Source organism: Scardinius erythrophthalmus, assembly GCF_964197995.2.
Source record: "Scardinius erythrophthalmus genome assembly, chromosome: 5".
In the NCBI taxonomy this organism is placed as follows: Eukaryota; Metazoa; Chordata; class Actinopteri; order Cypriniformes; family Leuciscidae; genus Scardinius; species Scardinius erythrophthalmus.
In genome coordinates, this window is record NC_138225.1 from 26,789,263 (window position 1) to 26,805,365 (window position 16,103).

A 16,103-nucleotide genomic window follows, 5' to 3' on the forward strand; every position below is an offset into this window, starting at 1 on the left:
AAAACACATTTTTTCACTTTAACTTGAAAACTAAAATGTAACTGCTGCTGAAGTCAGAGTTCCTTGCAATATATCCCTCCACTTTTATACACATAATAATTATACACACATTCACAGAGATCGTGACCGACCGTAGGCCTACTGTGTTGTCTATATTAGAAATTGTTCTGTTAATTTGTAACTGTAGACTACTAAATTGTCTGTACCTTTACATATTAAAGTAAAACTCTCTCTCAAAAAAAAAAAAGACAAAAGATGTCACTGGATTTATTCTACACTTTTGTACTTTATTTACCCCTCAAGGGAACATATTAGTACCTTAAAGGTAGCCTATATAGTATTACCTTTTAAAAAAGTGTATGTATACCTTTTAAAAGAATTCTGCCCCATAGACAGCTTTTGTACAATTTTTCTTTCTACAAGTGTGGTAGCTGAGCTAAAAAAAATAATCAAATAGATGTCTACCTTGCATATGCCAGTTAATTTCTTCTCCGTCTTTGGTGCATGTAGAAAAATCAGAACAGCACAGTGCTTAATAAGGATTTAAAAGTGTTCTTACAAGCAGACTTCAAACTTTTTTTCTTATAAATTTGCAGTGCATATCTTAAGACAGTGTTAATTAATATATATGTGTGTGTGTGTGTAAAGCTTATAGTAAATAAACTGTAAAATTGCATAAGTGAAATTTAACATTTAAAACGACAATGAAATACATAAGATAGAACAAACAAAAATGAACATGCATCTCAATAATACTAATGCTAAATACTACAGTACAATCAGTTATAAAAATGGGTCTGATGTAACACACTGTGAACAGTAACACACACTGTAAACAGAGATGATAACCTGGGTTGGGGCGTTGCAAAATGCAGCCACAGAGAACTGGAGAACCATTACATGGTATGAAATGAGCTTAAATCTTTATAATTTATTCCTTGTTATTTCACTAATCCTTTTCTTTCTTTTTTTTGCACAACTATAAGCAAAATGTGCATTCCTGTAAAAATCCCACTAGTGTAAGTAATATTTAGTACACAATGTCAATGCATGCATGGACAAATATAAGACAAGATCTCATATCAAGTCGAACGATACTGTTCAAATCATGTACAGCTTGTTGTACTCTAACTCCAGATATAAAACTTGTCCTAGTATTTTTTATGTTCCAAATAAGCAGAAAGGAATTGCCTCTTTGCTTGTTCCAGCTCTCTACCTTTTGGACAGAGTCGTCAGAGTTTCTTCTCTACTCAGGTAAGTACTTTTTGTTCTCCCAAGGAAATGGGTACTCAGGTGCCTGGTTGAAGTGACCCATGAGGAAGATGGCCACTGTTCCAACAGAGAATAGCAATATGGCTGCCCAGAAACAAACCTTGTCAATCATCTTTCCAATCAGCACCCAACTCTCCATCTCCTGCGGAAAAAAAAGAGGAAAAACAAGATAAATAAAACAGTCTGTTAGCGGAGATGACCGCACTTATGATGTTTATAAAAGTGTTTTCTTGCTAGGACACAAACACACACTTACAGATCCGATGTCATTCTGCTGCTTAGTGGATTCAGCAATGAAGTTACAGGCATCCACACACTCTTTTATTTCTGGTGCTGTCTTTGCCAGACTCTTGTATAGGTTTGCCGTACTGCTCACATCAATTTCATCCACTAGAGGGAGACATACACAAACACATTTGAAGCTACAACGGAATTAAATGTTTTACACACTTCACCACTAATTGTTAAAGTCGGCATGAAACAGAAGTTGACAGTTTTTTTTCTTCCATATTGTGTCATATAGCCGAGTAAAACGGCTTCTGGAATGAGAAAAAAATGTATGGCGGGACTAGATTTCGTCTTCGGGAATTGACTGGATCATAGGAAGTTGGTCGTTGCTTACTAAATGGAGGCAGATCTGAATACCACTTTACAATCAACTTGTGGAGGAAATTTAGTCCCACCTTCTGCTGAGACATAGGTCATGAAGAGAACAAATGTCATTTCGAGGGGGAGGGGAGGTTAGCATTTTTGATTGAAGAGTGCACATGAAATAAAAAAAAATAATGATGTGCATGGACATTTCCTTTATAATAAACACTGCAACATTCTTTAAAAAAATAAGAATTGTCCATTTTGATTTAATTGAATCAAAATTTTATGGAACATTGCAGTGTTTATTAAATATGATTTATCCGTGCACATTTCTTTTAAATTCATGTGCCCTTATAATCTTTAATCAGAATAACTTCCCCTCCGCCTTGTAGCGACATCTCATCTCTTCTCTTCTCTGATGAAGTGTTCACTGGCACGAGGGCGGGACAACCTGTCATTCAGATGAGATCACAGCAATAGCAAACCACAATCTTTCAATTAATTCCTAAAGGACAAGATCAAGTTCCGCCGTACAAGAAGCCGTTTCACTTGGATACTTCCGTTTTATGCCGACCGACCACATGTATGCATCTGTAGTTCCCTATATTCCTGTATAATAATGAATTCTTTAGGTATGTGAATGTTTGAATTTGTTTTACCAATTGAGCGCATAAGTCCATGTCTTTCTCTCTGCTTATCAAACATCATCTCACTGCGCGGCTGTTTCAAAACATATTCCTCTGCCCTCTGCATCAGCCCAAACGAACTGCGGCGCCTCTCCCTCATTTCATACGTCCCTCCACCTGGCTCCTCCTCATCCACAAATGAGGCCATGCCAAGGAAACGAGGGACCACCACGAGGAAAATCTAGTGGATATAAGAGAAGTACAGTAAAAGAAGGACTACAGATTCAGCAATATTTATAATTAGGAAATATGATATATTTAGGACAAAACACACATAAACGCACATGTTTGATGGTGTGCGACATGTTGTGTGTACTGGGACTGCGGAGGGAGAAGTTGAGGACAATAATGCAGTTGGTCACGATCAGTGTGGTCATACACATGACGAAGATTAAATACCTAAAACAAAGCAAGAAAGAGTGGAGTTAAAGCCAGTAAGACTGATACAACTTGGTTTAAAAATGCAGCTGTCTACACACTGACACTCACTTGCCAATAAGAGGCACGGAAAGTGACGTTTCTGGAATCTTCTGAGCAATCAGGAAGAGAAACACAGTCTGAGCCAACAGTACAGAAATGGACACAGTCAACTTCTGCCCTCCAGCTAAAAGAGACAGAAAGAAAGATAAACAGTGTACAGAGACAGACAGAGGGAGTACCACTACCAACATTGTAAGACAAATAGAAAGGGATCTTAATACTGTATTTTGAGGCATACTGTACATTAACCTCAGAATATCTACACATGCAAACACCTTGTGCAGGTAGAAAAAAGGCCAGAACAACCAGAGAGGAGATGAGAGAGCAGGGCAGGATGATGTTGATGATGTAGAAGAGTGGTTTCCGCTGGATGATGAGGTTGAAATACACCTCCTGGTACTCTAGGTCATCGGGGGAGTAACGTGAGTCCGTCATCTTACGGGCGGGACGGTGCTTGATTGCCCACTCCCCGTTTTCTGTGAGAACATATAATTAGAGCATCAGAAGAAAGACATGTGATGCCCAATTGTGATGCCATGCGATTTTTACAGACTCTCTATTTTATCTGTTCTTGATTTATCTTTTTGAATTGTAATTGCTTTAAGAGTTTCATCATTATTTTTAATCGGTTCATTGAAATTTTTTTGTTTCAAATTTTGAATAAATTACACCACCGTTAAAAAATTTGAGGTCTATACTGTACATTTTTTTCTGTTTTTGTGTGTAGTCTCTTATGCTCACCAAGGCTGCATTTTTTATCAAATATACAGTAAAAAAAAACATTTGTGAAATGTTACAATTTCAAAAAACTGTTTTCTTGAATATATTTTAAAATTTAATTTATTTCTGTAATGGCAAAGCTGAATTTTCAGCAGTCATTACTCCAATCTTCAGTGTCACATGATCATTCAGAAATCATTTTAATATGCTGATTTGGTGCTTAAGAAACATTTATTATTATCAATGGTACAAACAGTTCTTCTGTTTCATATTTTGTGGAAACTGGGATGCGTTTTTTTTTTTTTTGTGCAGGATTCTTTAATGAATATAAATTTCAATAGAACAGCATTTGAAATAAAAATATTAAGCAACATTATAAATGCCTTTACTGTCACTTTTGATCATATTAAGTCTGTCCTTACTGAATAAAGTTATTAATTTCTTGTAAAAAAATCTTAGTGATCTCAAATTTGTGTCTTAGTGTGTGTGTGTAGATTTTGCACCTGTGAAGGCCTCAGGATCGATGTCCACCCACTCAATAGGCTTCCCTGTATCTGCATCTTCTGCCAATACCATAATAATTTCATTTGCACTGTATGTCTGAGACCTGTAGATGTAAAATAAAATATATCTAGCTTTACATAAAAAGAAATAATAAAAATGAAAAAAATCATGAATCTCCATGAACCCATGAGACTTGCATTTAAAGGTATATTTCACCGCTGGAAAGATGACTGTGTATTTAAATTGGGTCATTTATGTAGTAGAAATGTGAAATTATTTTAGAAGTTGGTGCCTTCTAGACTGAGAAAAGCCAGAAAATGTATTTTTGGCTCATGTGGATGAAACTCACAGAATGCACTTGCTTCGCTGCCCTACGAGGCCACTCTCAAGCCACGCTTACCAGTTACAGAGGGCAGTATTGGAAGAAATGATACAACTAGGCTACTAGTTGACTCGAAACTGAAAATACGTTGTTTTATCGTGAGATCCCACCCCCTACGGACGGGTTGAAAACATGTGAACTAGCTCCTACTACTTGCTGTAGTCTCTAGCCTCTGGCCAAAAAAAAGCCTCCAATGATGCAAAATGACGACTTTTGCGTCATCGGAGGGTTTTTATTTCCGGACACACAATACAGAAATCTCTCGTCTCAGCGGGACATGGGGAGGGAAGCACGGTCATTCGAAAATACTACCGGGTTTCTACTGATACAAAGCTTAATGCTAATCGGTGAAGTATCCCTTTAAACCAAAATCTCACTCTGTGCCAACCTGAAGACTAGTGTGCAGTTCTGCCAGTCAAAAGGGAAGTAGGTGATCTCAATGGTACAGGTACTGCGGTAGATGGCAGGGGGAAGCCAGTACATGGAGCCGTCACTCGAAATCAACACATTAGCGTAGTATGCCACATCAAACTTGCCATCAATGCTGTTAAGAGAGTAGAAAAGAGGTCATTTTTCAAGTGACAATATTGGAAAACTCACTCTTTTACTGCTAACTCACTTGTTTTCCAAAACTATGTCTGGTAGCCACACAGTGTTGTATGGCACACGGATCGTATCAATGCCATGATATTCTGATGTATTCCATGCAAGACGGTAATCCTGCCATTGCTAAAGAGCAGAAACATGAAAGAAGAAAAGCAGGAATTAGCAGGACATAAGCCGTTTCTCAATATGCGTTCTTGTCTGTACTTGTGTTCTTGTGGACTTGTGAAACGTCATCAGTCGCTGCCCTAGTACTGTGCCAATTCAAAGTTCACATCTAGCCAAGTCCAGTTCGAATCCCCGGATGTGTTCTTGATCCGCCCCTTTTACCGAGGATGCATCAAGAGGTGACTTGTGCGGACTTGACAAGCCAGGTATCCCAGAATGCATCTCACACCACCAACCAGCAAGCGTCAATAGCAGAGGAGAAACCCCGCGTAATTTAAAAATACTGCTATAAATGTGTCACGAAATGTAGTTTTAAGAGTATTTCAGGCGAGAATGTAGTTGTTTAAAGCTCAAATCTTTGGTTTATTTATAAAGATAGCGCCTATTTGAAAATTTGATCTGACGTTTTCGGAGTTGTGAGAACCAGGAAATCGGACGCTCGGCGCTCGTACCCCGCCGAGAACAGCCTTTCCTCGGCTTCTGCTGCTGACTTGCCGTTGGCTCGGATGTCTCTAGTCTAGTGGTATAACCTTTTACAGTCTGGGTATAACATGAGATTTAAATCGTCTTGTGTATATCCAACAGGCGATTTATTTATTTTATTTGTCTCATTAATGTATTATTTGTTCCCTGCAACGTTTTAGCTGAGGGCAAAGTGAAGTTATAGCTTTATTTAACGTTAGTCTATTTAACTATGTAGCCTAGAGAGCTGACTTATGTTTGACTGAATCGTTGGCTTTATTATTGTATAGCTTCTTATACCTTTTAGGCTACAGTGAGGAAAATAAGTATTTGAACACCCTGCTATTTTGCAAGTTCTCCCACTTAGAAATCATGGAGGGGTCTGAAATTGTCATCGTAGGTGCATGTCCACTGTGAGAGACATAATCTAAAAAAAAAAATCCAGAAATCACAATGTATGATTTTTTAACTATTTATTTGTGTGATACAGCTGCAAATAAGTATTTGAACACCTGAGAAAATCAATGTTAATATTTGGTACAGTAGCCTTTGTTTGCAATTACAGAGGTCAAACGTTTCCTGTAGTTTTTCACCAGGTTTGCACACACTGCAGGAGGGATTTTGGCCCACTCTTCCACACAGATCTTCTCTAGATCAGTCAGGTTTCTGGGCTGTCGCTGAGAAACATGGAGTTTGAGCTCCCTCCAAAGATTCTCTATTGGGTTTAGGTCTGGAGACTGGCTAGGCCACGCCAGAACCTTGATATGCTTCTTACAGAGCCACTCCTTGGTTATCCTGGCTGTGTGCTTCAGGTCATTAAGACCCAGCCTCGACCCATCTTCAATGCTCTAACTGAGGGAAGGAGGTTGTTCCACAAAATCTCGCAATACATGGCCCCGGTCATCCTCTCCTTAATACAGTGCAGTTGCCCTGTCCCATGTGCAGAAAAACACCCCCAAAGCATGATGCTACCACCCCCATGCTTCACAGTAGGGATGGTGTTCTTGGGATGGTACTCATCATTCTTCTTCCTCCAAACACGTTTAATGGAATTATGACCAAAAAGTTATATTTTGGTCTCATCTGACCACATGACTTTCTCCCATGATCATCCAAATGGTCATTGGCAAACTTAAGATGGGCCTTGACATGTGCTGGTTTAAGCAGGGGAACCTTCCGTGCCATGCATGATTTCAAACCATGACGTCTTAGTGTATTACCAACAGTAACCTTGGAAACGGTGGTCCCAGCTCTTTTCAGGTCATTGACCAGCTCCTCCCGTGAAGTTCTGGGCTGATTTCTCACCTTTCTTAGGATCATTGAGACCCCACGAGGTGAGATCTTGCATGGAGCCCCAGTCCGAGGGAGATTGACAGTCATGTTTAGCTTCTTCCATTTTCTAATGATTGCTCCAACAGTGGACCTTTTTTCACCAAGCTGCTTGGCAATTTCCCCGTAGCCCTTTCCAGCCTTGTGGAGGTGTACAATTTTGTCTCTAGTGTCTTTGGACAGCTCTTTGGTCTTGGCCATGTTAGTAGTTGGATTCTTACTGATTGTATGGGGTGGACAGGTGTCTTTATGCACCTAACGACCTCAAACAGGTGCATCTAATTTAGGATAATAAATGGAGTGGAGGTGGACATTTTAAAGGCAGACTAACAGGTCTTTGAGGGTCAGAATTCTAGCTGATAGACAGGTGTTCAAATACTTATTTGCAGCTGTATCATACAAATAAATAGTTAAAAAATCATATATTGTGATTTCTGGATTTTTTTTTTAGATTATGTCTCTCACAGTGGACATGCACCTACGATGACAATTTCAGACCCCTCCATGATTTCCAAGTGGGAGAACTTGCAAAATAGCAGGGTGTTCAAATACTTATTTTCCTCACTGTACTTATACTTTTAGAATGGCTATTATTGATCATTAAAACTGACATTTAGCAAAAAAGGTTATGTCATTTTATTTTATATATTTAAAACATATAAAATATTTTATTATAATAGCCTACATGTTGCCTACATTCTCTTCACTGTATATACATATATGACACAACCCTGTCTCTTTTTGCTAAATGTTCGTTTTAATGATCAATATTATAATGTTTTTTATTCATCATATTTTTAAAATGAAAACAAAAAGAGTCAGGGTTGTGCTTTATATTTCGTGTTGTTGTAAATATGCAGTGAAGATAATCAATTGCGTTGCCTGAACCTCATTTGTGTGGCCATTATGTTAAAGATCTTTTTTAAATGAAAATGAAAAGAGGCAAAGTGGTGGTTTATAACATATTTTGTTTTATTTGTAGCCTATAAAGAGATAACCGGAGTAGCCAGAGCGAGTTGAGTGACACTATCAAGTACGCCGCTGTTCCATTTGCAGAGTTATCGGACTCGCGTCCTCCCGTCCTCGGGAGTTCGTTCTCCTGAGTCGAACTTGTTAGTCCGAACTACCAAGGACTCAAGTCCGAACATTGCGTACTTGGTATTGAGAAACGGCTATACACTCACCTAAAGGATTATTAGGAACACCTGTTCAATTTCTCATTAATGCAATTATCTAATCAACCAATCACATGGCAGTTGCTTCAATGCATTTAGGGGTGTGGTCCTGGTAAAGACAATCTCCTGAACTCCAAACTGAATGTCAGAATGGGAAAGAAAGGTGATTTAAGCAATTTTGAGCGTGGCATGGTTGTTGGTGCCAGACGGGCCGGTCTGAGTATTTCACAATCTGCTCAGTTACTGGGATTTTCACGCACAACCATTTCTAGGGTTTACAAAGAATGGTGTGAAAAGGGAAAAACATCCAGTATGCAGCAGTCCTGTGGGCGAAAATGCCTTGTTGATGCCAGAGGTCAGAGGAGAATGGTCCGACTGATTCAAGCTGATAGAAGAGCAACTTTGACTGAAATAACCACTCGTTACAACCGAGGTATGCAGCAAAGCATTTGTGAAGCCACAACACGCACAACCTTGAGGCGGATGGGCTACAACAGCAGAAGACCCCACCGGGTACCACTCATCTCCACTACAAATAGGAAAAAGAGGCTACAGTTTGCACAAGCTCACCAAAATTGGACAGTTGAAGACTGGAAAAATGTTGCCTGGTCTGATGAGTCTCAATTTCTGTTGAGACATTCAGATGGTAGAGTCAGAATTTGGCGTAAACAGAATGAGAACGTGGATCCATCATGCCTTGTTACCACTGTGCAGGCTGCTGGTGGTGGTGTAATGGTGTGGGGATGTTTTCTTGGCACACTTTAGGCCCCTTAGTGCCAATTGGGCATCGTTAAAATGCCACGGCCTACCTGAGCATTGTTTCTGACCATGTCCATCCCTCTATGACCACCATGTACCCATCCTCTGATGGCTACTTCCAGCAGGATAATGCACCATGTCACAAAGCTCGAATCATTTCAAATTGGTTTCTTGAACATGTCAATGAGTTCACTGTACTAAAATGGTGGAACGGGAGCTTCGTGCCCTGGATGTGCATCCCAAAAATCTCCATCAACTGCAAGATGCTATCCTATCAATATGGGCCAACATTTCTAAAGAATGCCTTCAGCCCCTTGTTGAATCAATGCCACGTAGAATTAAGGCAGTTCTGAAGGTGAAAGGGGGTCAAACACAGTATTAGTATGGTGTTCCTAGTAATCCTTAAGGTGAGTGTAGAACAGAAAAAAGAAGTGCAGACAGACACATGTACAGCGTTATAAGACATTTTAGATTATAATCGTGAACCAATGAAGGAGCAAAAATAGGAGAGAGAAAATTGTTCAGAAAAAAAGATCAAGTAAATATGGAGAAATGATGCAAAGGAATAGGAAAAAGCTAAAAAAAAAAAGTACTGTAGCTCAATATTTTAAATCTTGAAATATAAGATAATTAAGATAAATGAATATGAAAGATAAATTATTTCTTTGAAGCATCTTGAAGGCCATTCACACAAAACAAGTTTTTGTATCCTACTGCACTGCGTTTCTATTGTTTTTCTGTAAACGCACGAGACAGACGTCTTTAAATGTGTATACAATGTGTATAAATGTGCCATGCCAAGTTTAAAATGTTTTGTTTCTTTTTTTACACTGGGTATCACATTTTAGTGTTTTAATTCACCTGTTCAAAATCCATGTTATTGATCGTATGTAGATTCATTTATGTATATGCTTTTTTTAAGCACATAATTTTTTATCAAAATGTCATAAGTGTTCCAGGAAAAAGTCAGACCTCTCTCTTGTGATGTATACCAGACTTCTATAATCATTTAAATCCTTTTTTTTTTTCTTCAATGGACTGCAAGCTATCAAACTGCCTCCATCCAATCACAACCAGTGAAGAGAAGAGAGTACTATCCTTACATTGTTTTATTTTTCGATAATCTGTTTCACTCGAATGAATGAAAAGATCTGTCGTTACTTCTGTTACATTGCGACTTTAAAAGTAAAAACATGTACTGTGTGAGCGGCCCCTAGGAGGTTGCATAAGATACTTACAATCTCAATCCAAACATTTGTAGTGAGAGTCTCCGCTTTTTCATTCTGTTCAGGGAAGAAAAGATTCTAAATGTAAATAGTCTCTAGTTGCACTGTGCACAGTCCCTGTTGAAAATATAATTGAATTATATATAAAAGAAACTACAAACATCTAAATATTACCAAAATATTTTATAATATACTAGCAATGATGTACATGCACATTTCTAAAAACAAATTTTATGTTATTTGTAATATTTCAGCTTTTACTTATTTTTACTGCTATTTAGATCACTGATATAATGTAATGATATATATATGTCTGTTTACTAAAAACTCACAATACTTGTTACTGTTGGCAGGGAGATTAGTTACCAAGGAGATGAGGTTGGTAAGGGTTAACTTGACCTGAACCTTCACTTTTTCATCAATGTTTCTTGCTGGTCGAATATTTTTATTGTAGTTCTTAAATTTATCTGCAATCAACTGCCTCTCCTCATTTCCACTGACTGCAAAATGAAAGACAGAAAATAGCTTTAAAACGTACTAACAAAAACATTGTTAGTAGACAAATTGAATAAATTAGTGTAAGTGTGAAAACTGAGAGTTTATAGAATTTATTACTAAAAGTTAACATAGTAATATTTAAGATTTCCTAGGGAGATATATCAATTATCATTCAATTTTAATGTTACAAGATTCCACATCATAGCATAATATTCATAATATACATTAGTCATTTAATACTTTACTGACTCAGCACTGTAAACCCAATGAGTAGTTTACACTGCAGTAACACCTAATGTTAATGTTTGTAACAGCTTTATCGCCTTATTACATTTTTATATGATTAAATACCCACAAAATAGAAAGGACCTTTATAAAATATAATGCACTTCAATATAAGGCTGCCCGCGGTCACAGTGCAGTGGCAAGTGTGATAAAGACGGAGAGCCACGTCAGTCACTGTTTGAAGTACACAAGAGCACGTACCTTGTAATACTAATACAGTGGCCACGAGCGCAAAAGCAAATACACACGTCCTGCCGAACCGGTCGGCCATGGCCATGGTCGCCAAAAGACGGTCTTGAAAGTTGGTAATAAAGAGACAGACACGTAACTTTCCAGCAGTCAGTAACCAAGCTCTCTCTCTTCTCTTCGGTGCTACAGCTGTCACTGCACGAGGCTCGAGTTACAGCGCTCTTAAAGTCACATTCACTTATCGCCAATATCATAACGCCACTAATAATAAGCAACAATGATTCAGATTATGTAGGCTGCTTCTCAAGTATGACTGTAAGTGACCTCAGATATAATAAATAGAGCCAAAATCATGCTGACAGGAGCGTGAATTTCAAGTGCCAGTCGCTTTGGTTCACTGAACTGCTGCGCGAGCTCATGATGATGCTTACAGTCGTGCATTTCCAGTATCATAATGGCTTAATGACGATACGTATAACGGTTATTGATAGTGTTGTTCAGCCTTGGGGAATTGTGTTTCAGTCTGAGCAAATGATAAGCAATGTCAACAGGTGTAAGGGTGGGGAGGGGGGCTTAAGGGCCACAGTGTTGATGTCTCCCATGCACGTGGGTATAAATAACCAGTGCTCTGCTCTGTATATCACTGGAACAAAGTAAATGCAGGGGTTATGGAGCCAATGGTGTGTTGTGTTGTATAAGAAAAGTCCGTAAAAATATGCCCCAATGTACATAATATGATTTTTTCACTGGTGTTTTACTTGTATTTGAATTACGCATTGCATAAAATAACAGATGTCCTGGCAGAAAATTGCCAGTACCTTTCCTTTTTCTACAGTTTTTTCTCTCACAGTCTACATGGGGACCAAATGTCCTCACAAGATAAAACTTGAAATTATCTTACATTGGCATGTCTTTATGAGGGAAACACCTATAAACGCAATAGGGTTTGGCAGTAGGGGTAGGGGACAGATAGCTCAGTATCAAACCAATAAAGGTCAATATAAAGTGTGTGTGTGTGTGTGTGAGGGAACAACGAGGACTGTTAAAAGTTTATTTTTGTTCCCAGAAGGTAAAAAGCTCAACGGTGAGTTATGAGAGATGTCTGAGTGGTGAGCTCATGTACAAAACTGTCCTACATGTCAGGTTTTAAATGATTTATGAGGTCCAGCACACACTATGATAGCTGACACTATAGGTCGGTTATAAAGAATGTCTGCACACCATTTCAAATGAAATAGCCACCATGATCTACTGATGTTTGAATAATCTTATGCACACAGACTTTAATAACAGGAGAGGTCAGGCTCTTTGATGCCATTTAAATTAGATTATGGAATCATGTTGTTTATTTAGTGGATTTTTGTTTTATTTACATTCTGTATGAGCCAAGTGGCATCGATGCATTGCTTGGCCAGTTGCTGTGGCCACTGGGCTTAAGTGGTACAAGGTACATGAGCTTAAGTGTTACTGGATTGCAAAGCTTGTTGGTGGGTTTACCGGAGCATGAATTCCTGTCTCCTTTGTGTACTATTAATATGACCTGAAATTGAACCGTGTTCTATGTGGGTAACCGGAAACTCCACATCCGGGGAAACGTGACTCACTGTCTTTGCCAAATGAGAATGTCAAAGATGCATGTGATAAGTGTCATGAACAGTGACTTTTTGTCTTAATTTTCTAAATGTGTCTTACCAAAATGTATTCATCATATTGGATTAATCTCACCATGAGCATGTAGCAAACATCCCAAATTGTTAGATTGTTGAAAAGCCTCCTGAAAAATTGTTGGTAGATACAAGGGTTGCTTGCATATCCGCACCTCCTCAATTCCAAATGTATTCTTTAAGTAATAAATAAATAAATAAATAAATATAAAAACAGTCCAGCAGGGGGAGCTCTGCTACACTCAAATAAAGGTTCTTCAATGGTTCTTTGCAGCAAAAACAACTTGCACTTGCAGCTTTGGTGTTATTGATGTATTAAATTATTAACCACGATTAATTTTGTGATTCCAGAAATTTCAAGAATTGTATGTTTATTTAAATAAAAACAGTAGTAATTTAAAAGAAATATATTGCAGTCTAAATCTTGATTTTGTCTGTTTTTAGCATTTTAATTTAGAGTATAGTTAGATTATTTTATATAAATAATTAGTAAACTGAAATACCTTTAAGTCATCCTGCAGCCCCCTTTGTTGCAGGTATAACTTCCTATGTTTAATTAAGGTTTATATAGTTTCCATAACAGAACTGAAGATACATTTTTCCAAAGATACACCAGGGGTTGATAACCACTGCTGTATGTGTTCTTGAAATGATTGTGGTAGGGTCCGTGTATCATCTGATCATTTAATTTCTTATTTGGAATGGAATAACGAGAAATGAAAAGACGGATCGTTTATTTGTTTTTTTCATTTAGTTTAATACATGGAAAATGAGATTTCGGCTCGATTTCTCAATTTTCGTTTGTGGTTTACAAATCGGTTTATGGCTTTGATATTTAGTTCGCACGTGGGCGGCGCTGAAACGCCCCTTTCATTTGATTGGTCAAACAGCTTCGTCTTCAGTAGGCTACAGCCAGAATAAGAGTCCCTACTGCACACTTAAATACCACTTTAATAAGCTTTTGCACCACTCGCTGACATATGATGCAGAAATATGTTGCTGGGAACACAATTAGTGCTGCTGCGAAGCTTCGTTTCTAATGTGCGACACTTAAGAGATCGCAAGCCAGGCTACAATATACTGACATGGAGTTTGGTATTTTACTAAATTTGGTTTTCAAATTTTATGTCATAATAATTTGAAACTTACAGTATTAAAATGGCTGCTCCAGTAGTAAGATGAAAAAATGTATCTTCAGTTCTGTTATGGAAGCTATATCAACTTTAATTAAACTTAGGAAGTTATAGCCTACCTGTATGATAAATCAGCTGCAGGCACCATCTTCTGGTCAGACTCGGGAATTCATTCGGTGCGACTTTCACTGGCAGTGCATTATGGGTATTCTCTAGCCATTGGACGCATAAAGAAAATTTCACTTTGATGCGTTCTGTTTAAACTGCTCATTTGTTCATTTCTGTTGAGACTTTAGAAGCATACCAGCATCTGGAACAAGTGGATGGTCTGTTTTAAATGGTGTCATGGATTGCGTTTGAGCTTATGTTTGTTCAGAGTATTTGACTGCAAATTGTTTTGTAAACGTGTGTAAAGGTTTGCAAACAAACCTTTCTTGATAGATAAGATGAAGCAGTCAACGGTATTGTCTCTGACAGCAGCTGCGTCAAAATTCGTAAGTAAATTATTGAATAATGCTTTGTCTGTAAATTGAAGTTTTATATGTTTTCAAAACTCTTCTTGCATGCAATAGCGAGTCGAGTGGCTGTTGATATTGTTTCCTGTGCAATGATGTTAGCCAATCAAACAGTAGCCGTATGCTGAAATTCCTTTAAGGAACCACCCCTTAAAGCAACACCAAATATTCTTTTGTACCATAAAATAATGTTTCCAAAATCATTTCAGTGGTTCATCAACTCGTAACAGGGTGAACGGCATTTCTGCATTCGCTTTGCGACCCTCTATCGGCTATAACCGCACTATGCAAGTTTGCCAGATTGGGTAGCAGATCTGTAGCTCGAATGAGACAATAATAAACTACAAATTTGACTTGCTTTACGGCAAGAGTTACTATAGCCGATAGGTGGAGGAGTCTATATAAAATTTCTGATGTCGCAATACATCATATTTTCATAAAACCATGCAACATACTCTACCTTGTCTGTGGACATCGTTATATCCAAAGCCAGTGCTGGATAAACATTTTCATTTTCATTTTCATTTCTCTTTTATTCCTTTCATGAAAATGCATTATTTGTCCAAGGAACACACAATTCATATGAATTTTTCCTTTATTCCTAATTTTTGCTGGATAAACAAATAGCGTGCGTGCGATGGTAGGCTGCGGTAGGCTAAATTATTTACGACAGCGGTACTGGACAATTCCGCTTCCAACCTGTAGGGGGACGGAAGAGGAAAAGTGCTTTGGTGTTGCTTTTAAAAAATATGACGATATCTTTTAGGCTGAAAAAATTTCAGACTTTTAATATATCACCTTAGAGATGAGAATAATTTAATCATGAGGAGGGAAATGACATTGATAATATATAGCGTGTGAATTAATGATAGCTTTGATCAGATAATGTCACCCTTGATGAGTGACTATGTTTTGCCTTTGTGTAAATGAACTGAGGTCTATAAATTATAACAGATGACTTGGGTAGACTGCTAATGCCTACAATCATACTTACTCTGCCAAACTGGGGCATTAAAATTAATCAGCTTTCAAACCAGTGTGGTGAGGTTTTTAGGGCATGACAGCTTCTTTTTAAGGTGCTCGCTGACATATTAGGTCAGAGTGACTGTCCAGTGCTGACTTGATTAACATTGGCATTGTCATGCAACTCAACCATTCTAAATATACAAATTCAAAGACCATCTCTTTGAAAAGTGTGTCAGATTCACTAAAATGATACAAATATATACATTTAAGGTAATTAAAGAATAAAAACCAACAACATTATTTAGCTGCCTAACCAGAACATTTGAATGTGACGCATTTGAATTCAACATTTGAATGGGACATTTGAATCTTTCAAACAGTCCTTATTTTCTGTCGAAGAAAGAAATCTCTCTTTCGTTGAGAGATGCACATATTGGACAGATAAAACCCAGGACCTTCCCTTGCGGATTTCAGGATTTCACAATTTATTTGT

At 37.9% G+C, this 16,103-nt stretch overlaps 1 protein-coding gene across 1 annotated transcript; it reads right to left on the reverse strand.

Moving 5' to 3' along the window:
- Window positions 1–529: 529 nt before the first annotated feature.
- On the reverse strand, window positions 530–11,776 carry chrne (cholinergic receptor, nicotinic, epsilon). The gene is made up of 12 exons (XM_081365261.1): window positions 11,345–11,776; window positions 10,727–10,860; window positions 10,373–10,417; window positions 5,258–5,367; window positions 5,027–5,182; window positions 4,256–4,359; window positions 3,308–3,508; window positions 3,042–3,156; window positions 2,837–2,951; window positions 2,526–2,733; window positions 1,529–1,662; window positions 530–1,414 (listed from the first exon to the last, which is right to left on the reverse strand). The coding sequence occupies exons 1-12, from the start codon at window positions 11,418–11,420 to the stop codon at window positions 1,247–1,249; spliced, it is 1,566 nt and encodes a 521-aa protein (XP_081221387.1). The 5' UTR covers window positions 11,421–11,776; the 3' UTR covers window positions 530–1,246.
- Between the last annotated feature and the right edge of the window lie 4,327 nt (window positions 11,777–16,103).

Coding starts and splice junctions, on each gene's coding strand:
- chrne (XM_081365261.1), bottom strand. CDS start 11,420: ATGGCCATGGCCGACCGGTTCGGCAGGACGTGTGTATTTGCTTTTGCG. Junction 3,509..4,255: donor CGATCCTGAGGCCTTCACAG/GTGCAAAATCTA, acceptor ATGTTCTCACAG/AAAACGGGGAGTGGGCAATC. Junction 2,734..2,836: donor TGTCGCACACCATCAAACAT/GTGCGTTTATGT, acceptor TATATCCACTAG/ATTTTCCTCGTGGTGGTCCC.